The sequence below is a fragment of the Nanorana parkeri genome, unplaced genomic scaffold, assembly GCF_000935625.1.
Source record: "Nanorana parkeri isolate BGI_ZX_2015 unplaced genomic scaffold, ASM93562v1 scaffold18, whole genome shotgun sequence".
Taxonomy (NCBI): domain Eukaryota; kingdom Metazoa; phylum Chordata; class Amphibia; order Anura; family Dicroglossidae; genus Nanorana; species Nanorana parkeri.
In genome coordinates this window covers 1,073,217-1,098,472 of record NW_017306286.1, presented here as the reverse complement: position 1 = coordinate 1,098,472, position 25,256 = coordinate 1,073,217, and the positions used below count along the sequence as shown (strand labels likewise).

Below are 25,256 nucleotides of genomic sequence, written 5' to 3'. Positions count from 1 at the left end.
AATTGGTTGCTGACATATTTTGTTCATAACATGACTGAATTCTGGAAACTGTGCAGACAGAGGGCAAAGGATCAGTCACCAGCCTTGCCTGTGGAGTCCCTGCAGCTGATCTTCCGCCTTACTGACTCACCATCAGTGGCATCACAAGGGGGGAGTGGCCAACCCCAAGAGAAACCATCAGAGGGGGTGACCCCAAAATGACTGACAGTTGAACGAGAGGGGGAGACCCCGGGCATCCCTGATCCTGCCGAGTCAATATCCCCTCCTCTCTTTGCTGGTGTCCATCACCAAGATGGCTGCTGGCAGTGAACTACATCACCGCGCATGTATAATGACATCACACCACAGACATCATAATGCATGCTCGGCGGCTGCAGCGGGTGACACTCACCCTGATACCACTACTGCTTACCACGCCTTGTTCTGCACTGTGTCTCTGTCTGGAGGTGGCCATCCTGGTAGAGGCAGGGCTTTGCTTCCTCATGTCAGAGCTTCCAGCAAGAACAACAATAAGAAGCACAGTAGTGACATCACCAATCTCCTGTGACTAGAAGTCAGAGGCAGCAGGTCTCACACTGCAGGTACATACAGCTATAAAACTGTTGGCACAGGGCATAGGCACTTTCATATACCAAGAACTGTAATGATATTTTGCAAGAAGAGTTCCAGATAAAAAGGTCAATCTTTTAGGCTTTTGCTTGGGCACAATTATCATATTTGAGTCCAGATCAAATTTAAAAAGGTTGCTTTTTTGCCTTATAGCCAACGTTAAATCGGCCAGTGTGGAATGCACTTCAAATTGGAACAGACATAGGTTATCTCTAGCAAATAAACTCAAATGGAAACATGATAAGCATGCAGTCCAAATGACTTTCTGTACTTATCCTATGCCACATCTGAAGAAGTTATTACAAACTAGTGCAGAATTCAGTGTATTGCTTTTATAAAATGTGACCAATAGAGAACGTCTTTTCTTCTAATGCAAAAGGTACATCATTTGTTTACTGCCAGAGTTTGCTCACAAACATAATTAGAGTATAGAAAGATTAGGAGAATTCATTGTAAAGGGTAATTGTTAATCTAAGTTCAGTCAGAGTATGGACAATCTGTATAGAAGACAGTCATTTAAGACTGATCTGTGCCATAGCGGTTAGGTCCAGGCTGAGCTAGTGAATTAGCCAGTTCTCTGTATATTACAATCGAGTGTTAATGCTATATTAATCATCTTGATAAATTGTCTTCTCAAAAGCTATGAGGTTAGAAGTAACATTTCAGTGAATGCAATGCAAGATCAAGAAGTTTCACAGCGAAGACTTGGGGAATCTGGATTTCTTTTCTTCCACAATTTGCCCAAATAACCTGGCCGCCTCCAATGCGCACCCCCAGTGGATGGTTAGACCGTATCCGCCATGGCCATAATTATGTATGAGCTGTGAAAGAGAGAGGAGGAGGGTTAGGTAAAGGTCACTAGATATAGTTTTGAAATGTTTACCATACTTTCCATTATAATAAAAAGGCCAAACAATCTTCTATTATATATATATACATACATACATACATACATACATACATACACACACAATTCCCATTACTATGAATTATTATACAAGTATAATGCACCAGCAGCAAATTACAGAGACACAACACAGTGCTAAAGATAACATATACATTATCTGGAACAAAGACAAATACAGTCAAGTTTTAAGCTAGCAATACACCTAAAGATTTCTCATTCAGCCCAACTGTCAGAATACCCGCATAGTGACTGCAGCTGATTGGACGCAGTCACTGTTCAACCAACTGATCAATGCGTCCAGGGATAGTGATCTATTCCTAACCACATGTAATCCTATCACATACAATTACATGTGGAGTACCAGTTAGAGATACGCTCGCTGTCATGCGATCATTAAGTTAAACGGGTGACAGGAGCAGCTTCTGAACAACATATCTGGTGCAGGAATGTGTAAATTACTGCCACAGGGATCCCAAAACGCACATTCACACCGCAGTGTGAATGTAGCCCAAGTTCTAGATCTGACCCATACCACTTTCTACCTCCTTGAGACTTTTGTCCCTGCATCTCTTTAATTTCCATCCCAACACTCCGCCTGCATGTCCAGTTACAATCTGATGTGTTTGGATAGCCTTACCTGCATCTAAATCCTGGGTTATCCAAATGGAAAGTGGAGAAAGAGAGAGTTATTAAAGACAAACTCCAGGTATATGAAAAGTAGGGCTGGTAATGATTAAAATTTTCGTGTCCGATGAATCTAAATCTTTGTTAATCGATTCATTTCGATTAAGTATAACGCACATACAGATCCAACTAAATTGGCCTATTGTCAGAGGAAAAATGCTTACTATATATGGTTATACTCGTATATGTGTGTAAATGCTTAGAATCATCAGAATTGTATGAAAAGCAGAAGTAGAAACGCGCTTTGAAAGTAATTTTTGTTGCTGCAATGTACGGCTATGACGAGAACCAATAAAGTTGAGACACATTACGGAACTCATCTAAAGCCTTCCCTATATAAACAAATGTAATCTATGTATCCAATAGACAAGACACAGATGATGGTCTGACAGGCTAACCCTTGTATATGCAGCCCTATAGCACGGGTTACAAGAGTTTGAACCATCGGACACCATCTGATCGCCCACATTTGTCAATGAGTCTTGTCTCCTCGTACGAGAAATAAAGTATCCAATTGAACTTGGAGATTGTTCGGACCTGATTGTTCGGACCTGATTGTTTTATGGACATCGACGTCAAAGGACTCCTCCCCCCTTCCCTTCATTAGCTGACGGAGCCACTTGGGAAAGGGGGAGGAGTCCGGTATCGTTGATATCCGTGACGTCACCGGATCGCCAACGGGACTCCCGGAAGCCGGCGGAGAGGTGAGTGTTTTCATTAGTGATCAAAATAATTTTAATCGATCAAAAAGTTTAACGATTCATCGAGAAATGAATCTTTAATTTCCACAGCCATAATAAAAGTTAACCCTAGCAGTGGGACTAACTCCCCCCAGCCCCCATGCACTCCATAAGTAGGAGATGGATTTCTGTCCATCTATAAAAATCTGCCAGGAGATCAGATGGTATAAATGTATAACGTGGCAGTAGCTATTCATGCCGATAACGTGCGTCTGCCCATTGATTTCCAGAAGCTGAAGATGGACATCTCATATTAAATGCACTTACATCACTCTTAACAGGTCCTGAGACAAAGGGCTCTCTCTCCAGCCTCACTTTACTTCGTGTTGGTCTCAGTCCCGTCCAGTCATGCACAATCTTTGCATTCTGCAGGATATGAGGGAAAAAAAAGGAATTTAATAGTAATGAAAAAATGATTTCAGATTATTTGGAATGATGAGTGCTGAATTCTGGTACAGGGACCCTTCAAAAGAAATCTGTTCCACAAGACTTATATAAGCTGTCATTGCTGACCTTTTTCTAAAAATGCTTTTTGCCTGACATGCAGTAGAAGGCGGCAAAGTAAAATCATAACTACAGAGCTTTTGGGTCCATTCACATGTGTGTGCAGGGTGGAACACTGCCAGATCAGATCTGCTTGATTGATTACATGCAAACAGAAGCCCTTGGATTAGTATGAGAGTCACTCAGTCAGCAATGCAAGCTTCCATATTATCTCACTACAGGTTTTCTTTCGCTGTATTATTTCTATGGAGGACTTCACCTTTGTTGAAAAAAAAAAAAATACATCACTATTGTCATAATTTGTATTCCAAAAGATAAGCTATATTATCTATTTTAAATATTTTGCAATTGCACATGCTGTACACTAGATCATTGCACCATACAAAGCTATGGCCCTGATTTTACTAAGCATATGGTAAGATATGGATTTTCAGTATAACCTTCAATAAAGCAGACATGGGACATGCATTTCTTTGTGTAATTACATATTATAGTGCATAAATGCACAATTCTGGATAGAATAGGAAAAAGGTTACAAACTCTCTTTTTTTCTACTTCTGTTTGTGCCCCCAGTTGTGCAGATTCAACCTGACTTTCTGTCCTGGTAATAGTTGTCACCACTGCTGTCTTTGTCCATAATGGATGAGAAGAAACCTCCCTATCATAAGAGGAGATTCCAACCCTTAAGAATTGTCACCAGAACAGATGCTTCAATTGGGAAAGTTCCCTCTCCGTGTTCCAGTGACAACTGTCAATGGTGGAATTTTCCTAATTCCAATTCACTTTCCTATGGGAGTGGAACTCCAGACAAAAAAATCTTTTTTGTTTTGGATAGACTGAGTTAGAAAGGGTTAAAACATCTATCAGATTTTTACTGCTGTCTTTGCCCATAATGGATGAGAAGAAACCTCCCTATTATAAAAGGAGATTCCAACCTTTAAGGATTGTCACCAGAACAGATGCTTCAATTGGGAAAGTTCCCTCTCCGTCTTCCAGTGACAACTGTCAATGGTGGAATTTTCCTAAAAAATTCCACCATTGACACAGCAGTAGAAATCTGATAGATGTACAGCAGTAGAAATCTGTTAGATTAATGTTGTGTGTAGTTGATACAATCATATGACAGACATATCTGATTTTCTGGTATGTATTTCAAGGTGTATTATAATAGAAATGGATATAATATATACATGTACTTAACTCCTATTGCCTACTTGTGTGAATATTAGGCTTCGTTGTTAAATTACAACAGACTGTACCAGACTGAATGTTTATCACGCTCACCTTAAGACTAGGAACCAGCTCACAGCAGTTTTCCCAAATCCATTTATGATCTTGGGACACCTCTTCTTCATTCCAGTTCCCTAGCTGGTAAATTCCACCCAGGGTGACCATCTGAGACCTGAACATACAATAGGTATTAACAATGCAAACCCACAGACAATTGTTTTAAAACATTCAATATTCCTAATTTGACGTGTGTATCCATATGGGTGGGGTCTAACTATATCTTGTTGGGTGTCTCCTCTTTATCCATCCTGTTTGGGATCCTCCTTCTACACTTTGTAGCTTCCAAAAGTAAGGAGGGATCCCAGCCAGAAAAAAATGGTTATAACTGCGCAGGGAGCTCTTGAAAGGCAACTACTTTGTGTTCTCTGTAACAATATTGACACTAAAACCATATTTACTATGTGACGAATAATGTAACTGTTAAATGACTGGTGGATCACTTAGCATACTATACTCACCCAGGAATGATGTATGGCGTGGTATATACTCCTGTCTTTAGATCGTGAGTCACAATGAAGTGTTTCATCCATGGAGCAAGAACCTAAAACATACAGCAGCTATATCACACAATATATTTGTAACCATCATATTTCTCTGTCCATCTGATGAGTCATACCTTGTTTAAACAAAAAGCCTCCAGACCTTCGACAAATAAACTTTTCCTAATTCCCCACAAAAACTTTTTTTTTTTTTTAAATGTAGGATGCTCTACACTCTACAGAGGTCTTTTGTTGTAGAAGATATAACTTCTCAGGGACATGGAATTGGAGGCTCTACAATAGTAATGACAATAGTTTATTGGTACACTAGTGACAATTAACACTTATTTCTTTAGAGTTTAAAGTGAAACTCCTGCCAAAATCTTTATTTTTGGATAAAGTGGAGAAGATTAACTAATCGCGAATAATCGGCTTTCCTCGTGGCCCCTAGATGAATGACCTTTGGCATCCTTTTTCAACCAGGGCTGTAACTCTACAGTACCGGCAAGAAGTTGCTAGGGGTTCCTTGACAAGCCAGCACCGGTGAACTGATCTGTCTACACTACCCATCAATGTAAGGGGGCATTACACTGACCACTTGTGTAAAATGACCCTATGATTTTTTACTGTGTCTGCTTTGTCATCCATTAATTAATTCATGGTTAGTACTGAAAAATATTTTTGCAATGCAGAGCATGAGGGTGTTGAAAATGATTGGTCCTGGGTGACAAATCCTTTGGCTAGTCCACCATCTTTCTTCAGTTTTATGAAAACTTCCTACAGCTTGATCATGTTAATATTCCATGTGCTGTCGATATAATAATTCTAGCAAGGGTTTCCTAAGACCTAAAACTATTTTAACGGTTCCTCCAGGCTAAGAAGGTTAGGAAAGGCTTGTTAATGGTGTCCTTATTTAAAGTGACCCTTTCCATTGACTGTGAAATCCCGATTGAAAGGACCTCAGCTACTTGCATGCATATTATGTGCACAGTGTCCAAAACAGTGCATGCACAGGCACGTGAGCAGTTTTATAGATTAAGAGTCAACATCTATTTTTCTTCTTGGATGTGCAGGACAATTGAGCAGCACCTGAGGAGGAAACCACAGATGGGCAGCCAAGTACAAAGAGGTGCTTACAAGGCTGCACAGAACACTGTGGAGTTTCAGTAAGCTGATAAGCTATCTCCATGCTAAATTGCTACTGCAATTTGTACTTGTAAGGTTGGAAGCTCATTTTTTAATTCATATAATGTCTTTTTATTGCTGGTTGTGTACCCAATGTGGATATATCCCTTCAGATCCATCCCCATGACACCCTTGACACCTTTTTCTAAAGCTACACAAAGTTTTCACTGGAGCTGGACTTCTACATACACCAAATTGTACAATGTAAGCATTTTAAATATAAAAATAAATTGGACAAGTATAAAATACTGAAGCCCAGTAAACATTATCCAAAACACATTAAAGCACTGGCCATAAAATATATAATAGACACACACACTGTATATATAACAATAACATTGCTCTACTTTGAAATCTACATAGAACCATTCATATTAATACCTGTTATATTGTCTAAGGACATATGTTTTGTGTTATTTTCACTTTGTGAAAATGCAGATGGATGGTAATGTTAGTTACTCAAGGTCAACAAGAAAACAGCAGGATACATCAAGTAAATGTTTTTTACATCACTATCACAAACATACCTTCAAAATCTGCCCTCTGCCTGGTTTTAAATCTGGATCAGGCTGCAGCTGCCCTGAACGCATTCCTGTGCAGTTAATGACGACATCTGCCCCTTGAGCAGCAAGCTATAGATTGAGAGAGAAAAAAAGCTATGGGAGATAAAACTTAATCTGGAGACAAACTGTCTTTCTCTTTGACCCATATAGATGAAGAAGAAATTTACAGTGGGATTTACTCAAACTTTTTTTTTGTATTCACGCATTGAGACAGGGTTTGGTCCTCTGCTGGTTCTATATGTCTCCATTACTCAGATCAGGGGAAATATTTCCCTGTCTCTTGCCTTACCATGACAGCCAGAACATTGCTGTGATCTAACCTTATTGGTTCCTTCACCCGGAGTCCATTTTCCATATTTTCCTATGGAAAATCTACTATAGGACTGGTGAAATTATAATACTAAGACATCACTAAGCTCAGTCTTCCAAGCCCAACTCAATGTTAACACAACTTTGCCCAGCAGGTTTTTTTTTTTTAAACAAGCAGCTCTGGTTGAAAATATCACCTCTTCTTTGGAACTGTCACCTGTAGACTCATCCGATCTGCGATCAAGCCCTGGACCTTTTCCGAGTTGAATGCCACCCAGCATCCTTCAACCCATTTTCTATAAGTGCAGATAATCATGCTCCTAGAGGGGGAGGCATTACCATGACACCCTGCATTCATATGCATTGTCATATGCGTTGTATACTCATATGCAATGATGCAGAGAAGGTGCTAAAGAAATCACGACAATAACACTCTACATTAATGAGGACCGCCCAGTGCTGGAGAAGAGGTAAAGATGTCTTTGCAGCCTTATTTGGCCAGCCAGGCGACTTTAATAAAGGTAAGTATAAAAATAGAATAGAAACAGTAAATGCCTAACATGTCTGATGTGTGAAACAATTGATAAGCTGCACTCAAGGTTTCAATCCCACATTAAAAACTGTACTGACCAGAAATCAATGCACGTCCTGCTCCTCTCTCTAATGCATCTCCTTCTGTAATAGGGCTTAGTCATACTCCTACCAACTCACGTCTATTGCAGAGTAAAATGTATCTGAGGGAAGAGCTTTGAAAGGTTGTGTATTGACTTCTAGTCAAAGTTTTTCAAGTGGGATTTATGCTTGGAATGTGCTTTACACATTTTTGCAGGCATTCGAATCTCGTCTTAAAGGAGAACTATGGGGTTAGGGCTTTTCCCCATAGCTCTCCTTAGGGTAACGGGAGGACACAAAATAGCGTCCTCCTGTCACCCTAAGCTCAGTATACTGCGAGCTAAAGCTTGCGGTATACTGAGACGCCGCAGCTGAAGCGGATCCCGACAATTATGTCTGGATCCGCCAAGCTGCGTGAGTGACAGCTGGCTCTGCCTATCTAGAGGCAGAGCCAGCTGTACCCGCCCCCTCCCCCGTCCGTTCCGACCAGTCAGCGCTGGAGGATCGGAGCGGGGAGGGGGGAATCCAGCCACTCCCCTGTCACGGCAGAGAGCTGTGACAGGTTCAAGAGGTGAGCGAACGCCGGTATGTGTTCACTCACTTCCCGATCTACTGAGCCGACCTGTGACAGTCTCAATGTCACAGGTCAGCTAGAACTATGAGGTGAGTGAAAAGCACTCGCCTCATAGTTCTCCTTTAATGCTGGAACAGAGGTCATGACATGCATTAAATGGATTAATGGATGTATTTTATTTTAGGAATCCGTGCTTCACTAAAGAGAGAATCTAAAAGTGGAAAGCTCTGCATCTACTGCCCTTTGGGGCACATATTAAAACTCACCACTGTTCCTAATAGAAATGTAAAGGCTTCTATTTCTGGCCTCCTAAATAACCAAATAAAACCAACTACTTTTTTTTCAGTATCGTTAAATCACATATCTGGAACAAGCATGTAACAATTGAAAGCAGTATGAAGACAGAATTCCTTATATTCAGGCTTATTCTGGGTAAGTGACTCAGATAATAGGAGTCAAACCATAACCAAGGTAGCCAGACGGCATTAAAAGAAAAATTAGAAGAGTTTTGTCCCGCGTGAAGCGCTCGTCAGGGGGTACCATTCAAGAATTTGTGACATACTGCAATTCCAACCCCTCTAGACTGAGCTTCACATATGTCACCGACCAGTCTTGTCTAGTGTTTCTTGACCTCGAGCTTACACATTCCGAAGGAAAAGTCACCACAAAAACACACTTCAAACCCACTGCCGGCAATTCCTATCTGCATTTCAAGAGCTGTCACCACCCCCTCTGGAAGCACAATGTCCCCAAAGGCCAATTCTGGAGAATAAATAAAAATTGCACCAAGAAGTCCGACTAGATCCACCAAAGCCTCATTCTCAAAGACAAATTTCTTGAAAAAGGCTAACCTAAACACCTCATAACAAAGGCCCGCGATCAGTTCACCACCACCATCCAAAAACCACCCCGTAAGAAACCAGATCACCCACAGCCAAAAAACACAGCTCGCTTCATAACCCCATTCAACAATAGCTACAAAGCCATTGAAGCCATTCTACGCAAGAATTGGCATCTACTACTATGTGACCCCCAATTAGGGTCAGTACTCCCACCCAAACCCTCCGTCATTTTTAAAAAAGCCCGCAGCATCAAAAATATAGTGGCCCCTAGCAAAATAACTACCCTCAAACCCAAACTGAGACAGACACTCTTATTCAACAATAGGACAGGGATGCACAAATGCAAGAAACGGCTGCGTCTCACGTGCCAGTTCATCTCCCACTGCCAATCTTGCTTCCATGACAGCATAGGCAACAAATTCACCATCACCCAGTTTATCACCTGCGCCCATGACCACGTCATCTACTGCCTGCAATGCCCTTGTAATCTACTCTACATAGGTCGAACCATCCGCCCCCTCCACAAGCGGATCAGGGAACACAGGAGATTCATTGACCACAGCGTCCCGCGCCATTTCCTCCGCAAACACCAAAAAAACACATCACACCTAAAAGTTTTCGCAATAGAACAAATCCCTGACAAACTACCCCCCACCGAAAGATTCCATCTCCTTTGTAAACAAGAGACATACTGGATTTTCAAGCTTACCACACTGGCACCCCATGGTCTAAATGAGGAATTGGAAACAAATACCCTCATTTAAGTCCACCCTTTCCTCATTATAACTTTTAATGATGTTTTGTGTCATCCCGGCACCTCTGCCCAGTTTACCCAGACCCCACACTGTCACCTATTCATTCACGTCCCAGATGGGAGTGTTTGCAAGCATGCAGCCCCCAACACGCTCAGATCTGGCATTAGCTTGGACCTTATGTCATATGAAGAATAAACAAGCTCTCTTGTTTTCCCTCAATGAGAACCTGCCACCATCAAGTAATCATTCTACGTTCTAATCCGTTTTCAACCCATCATCCAGGACCCCTCTACACGCCCCAAACTCTCGCCCACGGTCTAGTCCCTTCATGGGGAGTTTGCTTTCTGTTTCAAACCCCGCCCCAACCCGAAGTACGGCTCAATCCAGCTGCCCCCACCTACGTTCAGCCCCCCGCCAGCCTATCAACACCATATTCCCCCCCAACTCCGCCCATACATTCCCTCACATCGTCTAGAGGCTTCATCCTCGCTGTTTGCAGCCCCGCCCACATGTATCTGGCCCCTCCCCAACCCCAGCATTTAAAAACCTCCACTTCCCGCCAAGTTATCTCCCTGTACTCCGGCTTGAAAAAGAAGGGTTACCCTTCGAAACGCGTCGCCAGCCACAGCTCACCACGGCCTGCACATTGACGAGTGTTCCTAACACTCCCTTTCCACACGGGCACGGTGTAGGCACCCGCTCACGGACACTGCGCTCCACCGCCCGTTCCGCCACAGCTCCTGACAGCCTGTGACACATGGCTCTCGCTGACATCAGTCCACCATCCCCATCGGGATCACACCTGCGCTCCGATTGGTCAACATTAGACTCCGTCACCTTCCCCCTGGCAGCACTTCCGTCAACAGCCGTTCACTGTGACATCCCGGCAGCTCCTCTGCCCCGCGGCTCCCAGGCTTAGCACTGACCGTCCCTCGGCTCTCCCGTCGACATCAGATCACCCTGCAGCTCCAGCCACCAGAAGCTACCATCAGGACCCCGAGGACAACAGCCACCCAGAAGATCACCCCATCATCATCCTGGCTAAACACCAACCTTGCCGTCGTCGCTGACATCATGCCTCCTCCATCCCAACGGTGAGTCTCAGAAGTTCTTACATCCTGACCCGTCCATCCCAACAGTGAGTCTCAGAAGTCCACCCCCCCCTTTTGACTACCAAAATAACCTCACCCCCGGTCCTTCTACCCTTGTGTCCCCAACCACACTACCGGACACGAGGAACCGAAGCCATCAAACAGAGAAGGGGACCGAATCCACCGCTCGACTTCACCGCTTCACCCCACCCTAGGGGCCACACGTTTACGCTCACCCAGCTACAGGTGAGACCATTACCTTTCTTTCCTGCCACACCGAACCACATTTATTGCGCCAGGTAGTGGCGCTTCCGTCTCTTCCAATTTTTGTAGACGGCATTAAAAGGATGACAGCATTGGCAGCCTACAATCCTTTCCTATGACAGGTGTCTCTTAAGTCTTACCTCTGCAAAACTTTCAATCTTCTTCTGAATAAACTTGGCTCCTCTCTCCTGTAGTCTACAAAAAAAGAATTCAGAATAAAATGACTTAAACATATTTCCTAGTATGGATGTACAGGGCAGATTCTAAAACCACACATACAGGTGAAACTCGAATAATTAGAATATCGTGCAAAGTTCATTTATTTCACTAATGCAACTTAAAAGGTGGAACTAATATATGAGACTCATTACATGCAAAGCAAGATAATTCAAGCCGTGATTTGTCATAATTGTGATGATTATGGCTTACAGCTCATGAAAACCCCAATAACCCCAAATCCACAACCTAAAAAAAGTAGATTATTACATGCAATCAATAAAACAAGGATTGTACATAGAACAATATCGGACCTCTGAAAAGTACAAGCATGCATATGTACTCAGTACTTGGTTTGGGCCCCCTTTTCAGCACTTAATGCAATTACTTTTGCACGATATTCTAATTATTCGAGTTTCACCTGTAGAGCTACACTATATTGCCAAAAGTATTGGGACACCCCTCCAATTTATTGGACTCGTGTTTTTCGGTGGGTGGATGCTAGATTTTGTAGAAAGCAGCACCACATAATGACACGGTGCCGCTCTCAAGAGAATTTTCTTGTGAGCCCAGGGTGGTGGGAAGGGATGAAGTCTTGATGCCCTGGGCTCACAGGAAGTGGGTTCAATTATGGATTCAATTATGTTGGGTGTCATTAAACCAAGAAAAGGGATCGGTACTGCTTGATCAGTCAATCTGCAGGGGACAGCACCAGATATCGGGTGAATATAGCAGGCAGAGCTGATTTTTATTTGTAGAAAAGGCTGGAGCATGATATTTCATTTTTTTTGCCCAAGCTGGAGTTGCTGAACATGCCTATACACAGTCACAATTAATTGCCATGTTCCCTATTGGATCTCTTCAAACAAAAACATATGTTTTACGATGGAACATACTTTTGGGTTAGCCAAGGTAAGTAGTTTTTTCCCTCGATCATCAATGCGGTGTTAAACCAGCCATAACTACAATAAAAAAAAAAAAAAGTGGTTACTAAGTAACATCATTAGGAGAGACAGTGTATACATATTTTGTACGTTGTATATCACACAGGCATGGTATCCAAGTAATCCCCAGTTTTTCCTATCTACTATCCAAGCAGTAATCTGGGTTAAATAAATCATCTGGTTTTTGTTTTAGTTTTAGTTTTGCTTTCGTTATTGCCACTAGAAACATCATTGGACAAAAACACATTTATGTTAAATGAATTTGCAAAGCCCAAGTGATTCTATGCCAATATGCACGCATTTAAGCTGTGCTTCTAAAGGCTGCCTAGGATTAATCATAGATTGTTGCCTCTGAAAACAACACCAGTCATTTTTCTAACAATCACTAAACAGCTGGCTGTCCGGCTTTCCATGATTTCCAGCAAATCAATGATTGTTCATACACTATTGTGCAATGCACCATCACAGTGTGCTCAGTCATCAATAGCAGTGACCAATTTAATTTATTGGTCAAAGTAGAGAAAACACAGCGTGCAGTTGTAGAGACTGATCCAAGTCAACTGAAATCAGTTCACTTGTCACTCTGCAAATTGCTGTTTGTGTTGATAAGGCTTAAAATAGGCCAAAATAGGTGTAAAGCATCTCTAGTCTAAACAGGGACTGCACAAACAATCAGAAAGGCTGTAACCATCTACAGTAGTAATCATGGCCAATGTGGACGGAACACAGACTTACAGCATGCGAGTATTATAAGTATTTTTAAGTGTTTTGTGGCTTCCACAGGAAAACAAAAAAAGGACAAAATATTAAGTAGCATGGTCTATAAAAAAAAGCCATAATTATTCAAATGTAGTTCCAGATATATTCCACAAGATGTCGCCATTTCTAGCACCAACACTGGCAGCCCTCAACCAAGCTAGCAAAAAATAAAGCAAAAGAGGTTGTGTTCCTAGGAGGTATGTATCAAACAGAACTCTGCAGAGCATTTACTACAGGGATGAGAAAAAGTGTCATAAACAGCACACAGCACAAGCCTTCCTCAGCACCCAAAAGAAGAAGGCTCAGCCCTTTATAAAGTTGTACTATTCCTATGTTGCATCAATATCAGAGTAGTGGAAACTTGTCAGTTTCCCAAGTATCAGTTTCCCAAGTAGACATTCATGTATATCAGTGTGTCATTCTTGGTTTTTCAATCTACACTACAAGTACACACCTATACCCAGGAAATAATTCCAGCTCTCTTGGCGTTAGATGACGAAATCCTAGAACATCATCTTTCCATGAAGGCTCCTGGAAAAAAAATTATCATATTGTTAGAATGTCACTTTATCTAAAAAGTGGAGGTGTTTACATGTGTTTTTAGATCAGTTAACCACTGCAATTACATAAAAATTGCTATAAGAAATGGCTTGCATGGAACGGCACGCCAAGGTGAAATGTAAAATCATTAATTTGCATGTTTTGCATTCAAAAAATGTTGAGCTGAGTATGTACTGTATGCTCAGATCTTTTGTTGATGTCATTTAATAGTCAGTTTTCTCATTTCTAGTCAACCAAATATGACAACTACCAGGACTATGTGTAAAATATGTAAGAAACGAAGGCACACGAATGTCAAATCTCCTTTATTGATACCTTACAAGGTCTCGCAGTGTGTGGCCATGTTTCGGAACCCAATCTGGTTCCTTCCTCAGGCAAACAGAGTGACGAGGAGGAAGGAACCAGGCTAGGTTCTGAAACGTCGCCACACACTGCGAGACCTTATAAGATATCAATAAAGGAGATTTGACATTCGTGAACCTGGAGTGTCGGTGATCTCGTTATTTCTACGGTGCCATCCGCACTCAATGCAGCACCCACATACATTTTATTTGGAGATTTTCCGGTCAGGAGTGCAAAGGAAATGGACTGAGTTAATGTAAAATATGACATGTAAGGCCCATTACCTGGTGCAGCGGGGTTGTCTTTAGCTTTTATTCTAAGCAGAACTCCAGGAATGTTATATATTAACCCATGCAGTGAGGCTACCCCCGCACTGCAAGGGTTAACTGCTTGGTTTGGTCTAGGGAGGAAAATAAAGTTATACTCACCTGATCCTCGGAGCAGGCCCGCTGTGACAGCTCCCTCCAGCCTTCTCTTTCTCTGCTGCAGTGATGGAATGTTCCTCGGCATCCTCCATACACAGTGTATAGAATGTGATAACTCACAGGACCTTAGACCGCTGCAGCAGAGGGGGAGAGAGGATCCAGGGACAGGTCTAGAGCAAGCCGTCTCCCAGGATCAGGTGACCAAAAGAACAAAATGAGCACTTAACCCTTGCAGTGCAGGGGTAACCCCACTGCAAGAGCTAATAAAAAATGTTTTATTTAAGGCTGGTAACGTTTTGACACAAATCCGAACAAAGCAGAAACACCCCTTAAAAGAAACAGATGATTATGTACTGAGTCAATTGGATCATGAACAAGGACATTCTATCCTCTTCTGGTAACAACACTTTTACTGCTCTCCCCCTCCTCCCACAATGCTTCAGCCAGCAGGCATGCAAAGCAGTGAATGGAGTAAAATGGGCTGTAGAGGTCTGTGAGTGTGTGTGTAATGTTCAGTTAGGCCTAAGCTATGCTAGCTAGTTTTATTCTAATAAGTACACAAAGAAAATAGCATTAAAATGTATTGTTTTCTGATAAAATAGCAGATGCAGTTTTTCATTTCTAAGTCCAAGAATCAATAACGTGGTATCGGGCAATGAAATTCACTTTAGACATGAGCAAATCCTTATAGGTGAATCACGTCATTAAGTGATGGAGGTCAATCGCTGCACATAGTCCAAATAGGGCAATCATGTCATACTAATGCTCTATGCTAAGGGAGGGGGGAAATGTTTGTATACTCTGCTACATCATAAGGGACCAGATGGGTCAGCTCACTCACTGGCAGGGCACATTTTGGCAAATGTAGCAGCTCATGAGTACATGCCATGCTGTGGGAAAGAAGATCATTTATTGTAGCGCCCTGTTCATTTTCCTGCTAGGAGATTATAATTATTGATGTAATAGGGAACTGGATGATTTGGAGAATTGATTACAAGTATAATGGGCCCTTTTAGCCAATAAAACAAGCAATATGAATGTTTCAAGCATCATGTCAAGCAGACTATGGGGTGTATTTATAAAGAATTCACAGAGTGTATTTTCTATGCTCCTAGTAGCCAAAATGTGGTATTTTTATATTACATTCAACTTCAATTGATTGCTATGAGTAACAGGAAATCTCATCCCTTAGATAAGGCACACTGTGATATTGTGAACTTTGTAGCCTTTTGGTAGGCTACATGCATATTAGATTAGATCATATTAGATATTAGTAGAACAGACAATAAGGCTGCATTCACACCATGCATGCGTCAGCATTTTCAGGCATATTAGCATGCTTTCGTCTAGCGTGTTTAGCACAATTTTGCACATTTTTGTGCGTGTTAGAAACTCACACATCAACACGCACATTTTAGCGGGCAGATTGAAAGACTTTGCGGTCAATAGACAAACGGGCGGAAAAAAAGCATACAGAAGTGTGCAAAACACTTGTTTCGGCGTTTCCATTGAAGTCTATGGGGCCAAACACGCTATAACCTGCCAAAAAAAAAGCTCATGTACTTTTACCAGTGTTTCGGGTTTTACAGCTTGTGACATAACCAGGGCTTGAAAAATTTGGCGGTGTCTCACCAGTCAGTCAAAAATTTCACCAGTCAGCATGACCTGACTATAGCCTTGCAATATATGTAAAAAAAATTTGGGGACAGAGAGCTTTGTTTTGTGACCCCACGGGGGGTTATTTGTTTTTACTTTATAATGAAAAAAGTACCATAAATGTTAAAAGAAAAAGTTTCCCTAAGTTATAAAACATTTATTCTTACCCATATTTTTAGTACAACATAAAAGTCGGGGTCACGTCGTGTAAATAGACACCAAACATGTAACACAACTTTATTGCTATTACATGGGGGGCTAAGAAGCCCCCTATGGGATAGCTAATTTACATGACAGGTCCTCTTAATGGAGACATCAGGGGTCTCCAAGACCCTAAAGTCACCTAGGGACCCCCAGAGAAGCTGATGAGGCAGAGATCGGCTTCATCAGCTTCTCTAGCTGGAGAGTGACACTGAATGCAGGAAGTGATGTAATATACATCACTTCCTGCATTCGGGGACTGAGAGGAGATCAAAGGGAGTTCGTGTACTGAACTCCCTTTGATCTCCTGTCACAGAGCCGTGCCGGTCCCGGCCGCATCGGGCACAGCAGATCTCGGGACCGGCAACGGCAGTGACAGCTTCTGACACAAGCGATCGAGCGTCTCTATAGACGCTCGATCGCTTGACTGTAAAGCTCCCGGCCGGCCCTGTAATTACAGCGGCCAGCCTGGGAGCTGCTCGTCGGGCTCCACTGTCTGCACGTCACAGACGAGCAGACGAGTGGATTTTCGAGCCCTGGACATAACCCTCAGGTGTGAACAGAGCCCATTGAAATGAATGGGATTTCTTGTGTTGAGAGTTTTGTTGCGCTTAGATTTGAGTGTCAAAATACCTAGGTGTGTACAGGGACTGAGAAGGGACAGAGAACAGATCTAAGGACAATGATAGGATAAGAGCATTTACCAGCTACATTCATACATGTTAAAGTGACACTAAACTCAGACGTTAAATCTTAAAAATGCATTGAAGTACCTTACCTGTTAAAAAAATATGCATCTTATTTGTGTATCACTCAGCTGTAGATCCTCAAATCATCTCTGAATTGGCGCTGACCGTGATGGACTACAATCTCAATATAAATTAGTAAACTAAATATGAGATTGTAGTCCATCACAGGAGTGAGCTTGAAGCGGTAGCTACTTTACAACACACACACAGGGACCATGGGGAACAAAAGTAGCCACCCTCCAGAAGGAAGGACAGTGTCAGCACAAATTCAGAGATGATTTGAGGGTCTACAGCTGAGTGATACACAAATAAGATACAGTTTTGTTAATAGTTAAAAGGAGATCTATGAGGTGAGCGATTTCCACTCATCCTCATAGTTAGAGCCGACCTATGACAAAGAAGCTGTCACAGGTCGGCTCTATAGAGCGGGAAGTGAGCAGAAACATGCAGTCGAGCCGATCGCTTCCCGATTGTCTCCGTGCAGTGAGCGGTGACCGTCAGTCACTTCTCCCCGCAGGGATTCCCCCCTCCCCTCTCCGATCCTCCAGCTGAGTGGAGAAACGGAAGGGGGAGGGGGCAGGAACAGCTGGCTCTGCCTCTAGATAGGCAAAGCCAGCTGTCACTCACGCAGATGGGTGGATCCAGACATTATTTTCGGGATCCGTCCCGGCTGCATCACTCTCAGTATATTGCGGGCAATAGCCAGCAATATACTGAGCTTTGGGTCACAGGAGGAGGTTGGTATATGTCCTCCCGTGACCCTAAAGAGAACTATGGGGGAAAACACTTACCCAATAGTTCTCTTTTAAGGTACTTGAATGTATTTTTAAGATTCAGCTCCTGAGTTTAGTGTCACTTTAATTTAAATCTGTAAACATGTCAATATATGTTCAGCATGTTGCACAGCAAAATAACGGTCTCTCTAGTCTCTGTACATACCGGTGCAGGTTCCTTGAGCAGATTGTATCCAGACTGCAGAAATAACCCCATGCTTTGGGCTTCTTCAGAATGTACAAACCTTAGCAGATAATCAAAGGTTTCCTTGTTCCATCGGCTGCAAAAAAAAGGAAGCAAATGCTTTAAATTTTGAAATAAACATAAGAAAAGACAAACACAGGGAACCCACAGAAAAAAACCGAAACATTGATATTTACTTGGGGTTTATACGCAGTAACCTCTATTAATAACAAATTAGACGCTTATTAAAGTACAACGCTATTGTCACTCCTGTGACTTAAACATAAATACTTACGTTTCTTGCTTGTTCCCATGGTCATATAGATATGGCTGCCATAGCCCGGCTGCTCCATCACTTGTGGTGAGCGGAGTAAACTTGTCTGCATAGATCTCAATCTTTAGAGGGTGCACTGTGCGGTGGTACTGATCATGAATACATAGTGCTGTGGAGAGGCCAATCACTCCAGCTCCTATTACTGCGACATGCATTTTCCTGACCACTGATCCCCTGCAGGACGAAACAAGTGTAAAGTTATACATGGTGCTTATCCATTTTATAGCATTAATAGTCAGTCCAGAAAAAAACTGGTAATCAACACCTAACAGTTCCTATAGCCCTCAAGAATTCTGTCACTGAGTTCCCAAGTCAGCACATTTGCAGAGATTATTAGAAGGGGGCCCTCTGGGAGCAGGTATGTGAGAAGAAAGAGGAGTGTGATTGGTGTGTGGTGTTCCCTTCCCCCTTCTCCACCCATGTATACTGTAGAGATGTCACAGCTTCGGACATCGGGAGAGGTACCCTGCAGGGGCAAGTGAAAGCAGTTAGAATCCTCTTCCTGGCTTGTCTGAGAGCACACACTGGAAATTCCACCACAGTAGTCCAGATCAAGTAAGACCATACACCTTGTATAAGGGATCCGTGACCAAGTCCCCACTCCTTACACCCTATACAGGGGGGATCAGTGACCAACTTCCACCCCATACACCCTGTACCAAGTAACAGATCAGTGATCATGTACCCACCCCATACACCTTGTACAGTGGAACAGATCTGACATTCACCAGACACTGACTGCAGGCTGAATCTCAAGACACACACTATATATATATAAATGTATTTAAAAAAAATATTGTACAAACCCCCCCTTTCACTTGTTTTCATTGGTGTGGTGGTGTTATTATAACTTGTAATTATGACCCCCATATTACAGGGATCCCAACCTGAAATTGGGGTTTTTTTTTTAGTATTCTGACAGCTGCTGCCGTCAGAATAAAAAAAAGAAGATGGCATAGAAATGAATAGCTAGACTGCTATTGGCTATTTGAATTTGCGAAAGCCAATAGCAAGCTACCTATTGCACCCGCCCTCTGCTGCTGTCAATCAGCAGAGAGAGGACCTGATGGAGAACTTCAGGTCCACCTCTGCTGATTGACAGCAGCAGTGGGCATGTGAAATAGCTAGTCTGCTATTGGCTATTGCAAATTCAAATGCCGTCTTTTTTTTTTTTTACTCTGACGTCGGCCGGCGGCTCCGATATCAGCGTAAAAAAATAAAAAAGAACAGACAGCAGGGAAAGGTTTACTCTGCTAGATCGAGCAGAGTAAACCTTTCTGGGAGAAAATGTTTCTCTCCTGGGAGCCGCCATCTAATATCGAGAGACTCCCGGAATGTCCGTAAGAGTTGTGATGTCTGATATTACCAGCTTTATTGGTGGCAGTATTAAAAGTTAAGTGTTAGGCCTCTTTCACCCAGAGCATTCTGGAATTCCTGTGACAGAAACATATGGATTCCTGTAGCAGGAATGCCAGGTGTCCTGTTTAGATACGGTCGCTGCACCTGTACAGGTTAATGAAAGGGTGGCAGTAGCTGCATTTGTAGGTGCAGTCCCCATGTAGTTGTATGGGGTATGATTACATGAGGTTTGGAATAGATCAATATGCCTGGACGCATCTATCCTGCATCCAGGGACAGTGATCTATTCCAAACTGCATGAATCATATCATATATAAATAATATATGCTGCAGCTCAGGCACTGTGCAACATGACTGTAACAATGTGTTTAGTGGAATTTTGTTTTTGTGGGGTGGGGGGACCCAAACAAAATACAAAATGTTGCTATGGGGCCCTGTGATTTCTAGTTACGCCCCTACGCCCCTGCCTGCTGCATCCCTGAAAACTCTTCAGATCAGATCCTAGCAGCACCTTTACCCACTACGGGCTGAGACTGAGGTACAACAGTTCCACGTGACCACAAGTCAAAAACTGAGCACGGCCATGGAACCTAAGAACCCCTGCACCTCAGCCTTCTTTCCTACTGCTGACCAGGCCCCCTCCTCTTCCCCGGGCTCCATAGAGGCCACGTGGGCCGCTACGGCGGTAGTTCCACCACTGGTGACAAGCACGTTATTTGACAACAAAAAGTTTGGAATCCCCCTGAAATGGCTCTACAGGCCGAAATGATTGGCCCCGTAAACTCATTTTATAACAATGTGAATCTGTATGGTGAAAGTAGCTGATTCCAGACAGGACATTGTGCTTTGAGTCATATTATTCACATTAAGTGGAACTCAAACAAAACCTTTTTTTAAGTTTGGAGGGGGGGACTTTAAATTGCCAAGTGTGGTCTTCTCCAGACAGAGGTATTCAAGAGCATAATTCCTTACTTCATCAATAATCACATTCATATACTGTAACTAAAAACCATTAAAGCAGAACTCTAGGGGGCTACCCCCGCACTGCAAGGGTTAAGTGCTCATTTTGTCTAGGGAGCTAGAAATCTCACCCTGTTAGACCAGTCCTTCCAAACTCTCTCCCCCTCCGCTCCATCAGTCTACAGTCCTGAGTCATCATGTTCTATACAGTGTATAGGACGTGAGGACGCCAAAAGGACACATCATTGCTGAAGCAGAGGAGAAGACAGGCTGGAGGGACCAGAATAACAGCCAGCCGGGATCGTGGTTAGAGTGAGTAAACCTTGGTTATTTTAGCTCCCGAGACAAAATGACCACTTAACCCTTGTAGTGCAGGCAGAGCCCCACTGCAAGGGTTAACATTTGGTTTGCCTAGAGTTCTGCTTTAATATACCACATATCTAGGGTTGCATCGTCGTGTATACTTTACAAAAAAAATGCCGCGAGGTGCTACAGTGTTCGGGTTTGGCTTGAAGAAAAGGTGGCAACCCTACACATATCCCTGTAGAATTTACTTTTTGTTTTAAATGTACTGTACATGAATTGTTATATTACCATGTTTCAGTTCTCATTAACCTGTATGAATCCATGCTGACAGCTTTATACTCTTAGATAGTCAGGATGAAAAATGACACATGTCCATCGAGTTCAACCATATGTGGAATCCTCCTAGCAATGTTACCACGCAAGACATTAAAATGCAGATTCTGTATGTTCTGTGTCTGAATTTGATAAAAAGCAAACATCGCCATGCTAAGCATATCAGACACAATGCCTAATATTCAGAAAGCACATGACAGTGTACCTCAGGAGGTAACAGGCAGTAAATGAACAAGTCTCTTCTTAGGATATAGATCTTACAGCCAACTATAAACCGAACAGCAATAAGAAGATAGCATAGATGAAGCAACTATGTGTAAAGTGCAGAACCCATCACAACCACATTTCATCTTTTTTCATTTGACTATAGTAAACTTAAATTCACCACACTGCATATTATACAGTTAAGTCAAGTTTTCTCCCTTTAAAAAAACACAGTGTACTATACGTATACCCAGCCACAGCACATGCAGCAACCCTTGCAGTGGTCAGCAAATATATTCATAAAAAGTAATATAAAGTTTAAAGCTGCAGTACCTGATACTATGAATCATACAAAAGGAGACACATTTCCAGAACATATTACAGTGCATACATCAACATCAACTCGAAGTCACAGCAGCAGACGACATGCATGCAGCATTTGAACTAGGAAGTGAACCGGTTCACTTTCATTTTCTAACTCTCTATGGTATGTGTACAATACATGAGCTCAGTCCAATACATCAAACACTACAGAGGCCAGGAAAAACATTACAATCTCTATTTGTGCCTCTTGTTAGTACACGTCAGTGCTGCTGTCCTTGTGCAACCCAGAAGACTTAGCTGTTCTGCCATAGCCTACCAGAATGAACTGGTCAAAAGGAAATTCCAGCTAATACCATGTAAGAAAATGCAATAATTACCCCTTTTAAACTGTAATGAGGAGTAAGATTAGTTATACACCAGCAACCTATTTTTTATTCTTCTATGCACCCAATTTCCACTTCTGACCCCAACGTGAGATGTTTTTAAGCTTTGAAAGTCAGAAAGGTAATATGTGACCAATATCAATTTTACAATGCATTCATTTTTGTTTTCGCTTCAAAGGAGGCTCTTTTCCTGCGTACATCTGACTTCTACTTGACAATGTCTGTAAAGGTTCTCATTTACCATGGTATAGCTAGTAGTAGTTAGTCACATTCAACTGAACTTGTTCTGTAATGCTGAAGGCATTTTGTAGCTTATCCAAGCCTTCAGTTCTTCCAGTTCAGTGCTCCCACCCAGCATTGCATGTTTCAGCACCTGCTACTGCAGAACTGAAGACATGGTGTGCATAAGGTAGAAATCATCTTCAACATAACAACACAAGTCCAGGTGAATGTGACTAACTACTACTAGCTCTACCTGCAGAACTGAAGATACTAGCTTTACCTGCAGAACTGAAGACATGGTGTGCATAAGGTAGAAATCATCTTCAACATAACAAAACAAGTCCAGTTGAATGTAACTAACTACTACTAGCTCTACTGGACAATCTTAGAATATTTGGCTACATTCACACAGGGCATTCAGGGATTCCTGCAGCAAGAAACTATGGATTCCTGCGGCAGGAATCCCAGGTGTCCCCGTTCAGATGTGGCCACTGTGCCCATTGATATTAATAACAGGGTGACAGCAGACACATCTGTTAGTGGCAGGCCGAATATAATCGGGGATAGATGATTGTCGCTGGATGCTGGGCTGCATCCAGGGACAATCATCTGTCCCAAACCAGATGCAGTCATACCATGCTGAGGCTGCTGTCATCCTGTCATTAAAAAGGAGAACTATGAGGTGAGTGCTTTTCACTCACCTCATAGTTCTAGCCGACCTGTGACAATGAGACTGTCACAGGTCGGCTCAGTAGATCGGGAGGTGAGCGAACACATACCGGCGTTCGCTCACCTCTGGATCCTGTCACGGCTCTCTGCCGTGACAGGGGAGGGGCTGGATTCCCCCCTCCCCGCTCCGCCAGCGCTGACTGGTGGAACGGACGGGGGAGGGGGCGGGTACAGCTGGCTCTGCCTCTAGATAGGCAGAGCCAGCTGTCAGTCACGCAGCTGGGCGGATCCCGGCACAATTGTCGGGATCCGCTTCAGCTGCGGCGTCTCAGTATACCGAGAGCAGCCTAGGGTGACGGGAGGACGCTAGTTTGTGTCCTCCCATCACCCTAAGGAGAACTATGGGGAAAAGCCTTAACCCCATAGTTCTCCTTTAACTTCAATGGGTACACCTGGGACTCCTGCAGCAGAAATTCCACAATGTGGCATAAGTCCTCATGTGAATGGGGCCTTCTAGTTAGCCTTTTCCTATCCTAAAATGTCTGGAACACACACTATATTACACTTGGTGCCTTTCAAATTATTGTGTTCAGGTGTTGCAGTGAAGAGCTTTAGACAATTACGCACTTCCAACCTTGTTGCAACAGTTTGGGGAAAGTTTACAGTGCACAAATTCAGGTCCATAAAAGACATGGACATTGACAAGACATTGACAAATTTTTTTTGTGTGGAGAAACTTAAGTGATCCACACCGAGCTTTGACTTCAACCCTAATAAACACTTTTAGGATGAATTGAAATGCCAATTGTAAGCTAGTTGTTCTTCAGCTTTTTTTGGCTGACTAGGTACAAATTCCCACAGACACACTCCAAAAGCATTTGGAAAGCCTTACCAAAAGAGTGGAGGCTGTTATTGCCGAATAAAGGGGGTCCAACTGCATTTTAAGATCCGTGGTTTTGGAATGGCATGCCCAACAAGATCTGTATGAGAAGTTTTAGAAGTATACATTTTAAAGAGTTGATCTACCCAAACGTGATAGTTTAGTTATAGGTAAAATCTGGTGTGCTAGGTCAGCCCATGGCATCTCCTTGCCATTATTCCTACCTCGTTTCCTGTCCACCTGAGAATTTTTGGTGTTCCCACCCTGCGTTGCATGCTTCAGCACCTCCTATTACATTTTCCAAAATGTAAAATGACCCCTCATAATGAACACAACAGGTGTCCAAACCTAAGAACTCAAATGTTGAGATCTCTTCAATAGAATTCCCAAGAAATGTAAGAAATTACAGATGGTTTAGCTGTTCTACCTGCAACTGATACTGTATATTGGTTTGGAATCAACTGACCCTTTAAAAGTGACACTAAACTCAGGAGTTAAACCTTAAAAATGCATTCAAATATTTTATTTGTGTATCACTCAGCTGTAGATCTTCAAATCATCTCTGAATTGGTGCTGACACTGTCCTTCCTTCTGGAGGGTGGCTACTTTTGTTCCCCATGGTCCCTTTGTGTGTTGTAAAGTAACCACTGCTCCAAGCTCGCTCCCCTGATGGACACTAAATATTGTGTAGTTTAACATTTGTTTTGATATTGTAGTCCATCACGGGACTGAGCTTGGAGCAGTGACTACAACACACAAAGGGACCATGAGGAACAAAAGTAGCCACCCTCTAGGAGAAAGGACAGTGTCAGCGCCAATTCAGAGATGATTTGAGGATCTACAGCCGAGTGATACACAAATAAGGTCCAGTATTGTTAGTAGTTAAGGTACTTGAATGCATTTTTAGGGTTTCACTTCTGAGTTTAGTGTCACTTTAACAGTGAAATCAGTCTTTGACTTATTTTAGGTTTACTCGTTTGTTGTTGAATCTGTTAGATAACTGATAATTATAGTATAATTAAGGGAAAACTACAGGAGGAGGAGTTTCAATTTTTTTTAAATTT

The 25,256-nt window shown here is 42.5% G+C and overlaps 1 protein-coding gene across 5 annotated transcripts in view; it reads right to left on the bottom strand.

Moving 5' to 3' along the window:
* Positions 1-1,263: 1,263 nt before the first annotated feature.
* Positions 1,264-25,256, bottom strand: part of DAO (D-amino acid oxidase) — a 43,017-nt gene continuing 19,024 nt past the window's right edge. For 2 of the 5 annotated variants that reach the window (XM_018560880.1, XM_018560887.1), the window contains exons 3-13: positions 23,765-23,770; positions 18,514-18,726; positions 18,201-18,315; positions 13,782-13,858; positions 12,521-12,586; positions 11,549-11,603; positions 6,926-7,030; positions 5,193-5,275; positions 4,729-4,846; positions 3,208-3,306; positions 1,264-1,430 (exon numbers count right to left, since the gene is read on the bottom strand). In XM_018560880.1, coding sequence (XP_018416382.1) covers positions 1,302-1,430; positions 3,208-3,306; positions 4,729-4,846; positions 5,193-5,275; positions 6,926-7,030; positions 11,549-11,603; positions 12,521-12,586; positions 13,782-13,858; positions 18,201-18,315; positions 18,514-18,707 — 1,041 coding nt within the window. In that variant the 5' untranslated portion in view covers positions 18,708-18,726; positions 23,765-23,770 and the 3' untranslated portion in view covers positions 1,264-1,301. Of the gene's footprint in view, positions 1,431-3,207; positions 3,307-4,728; positions 4,847-5,192; positions 5,276-6,925; positions 7,031-11,548; positions 11,604-12,520; positions 12,587-13,781; positions 13,859-18,200; positions 18,316-18,513; positions 18,728-23,764; positions 23,771-25,256 lie in introns of all 5 variants that reach the window. The other 3 variants (XM_018560870.1, XM_018560855.1, XM_018560862.1) reach the window with 2 other exon arrangements.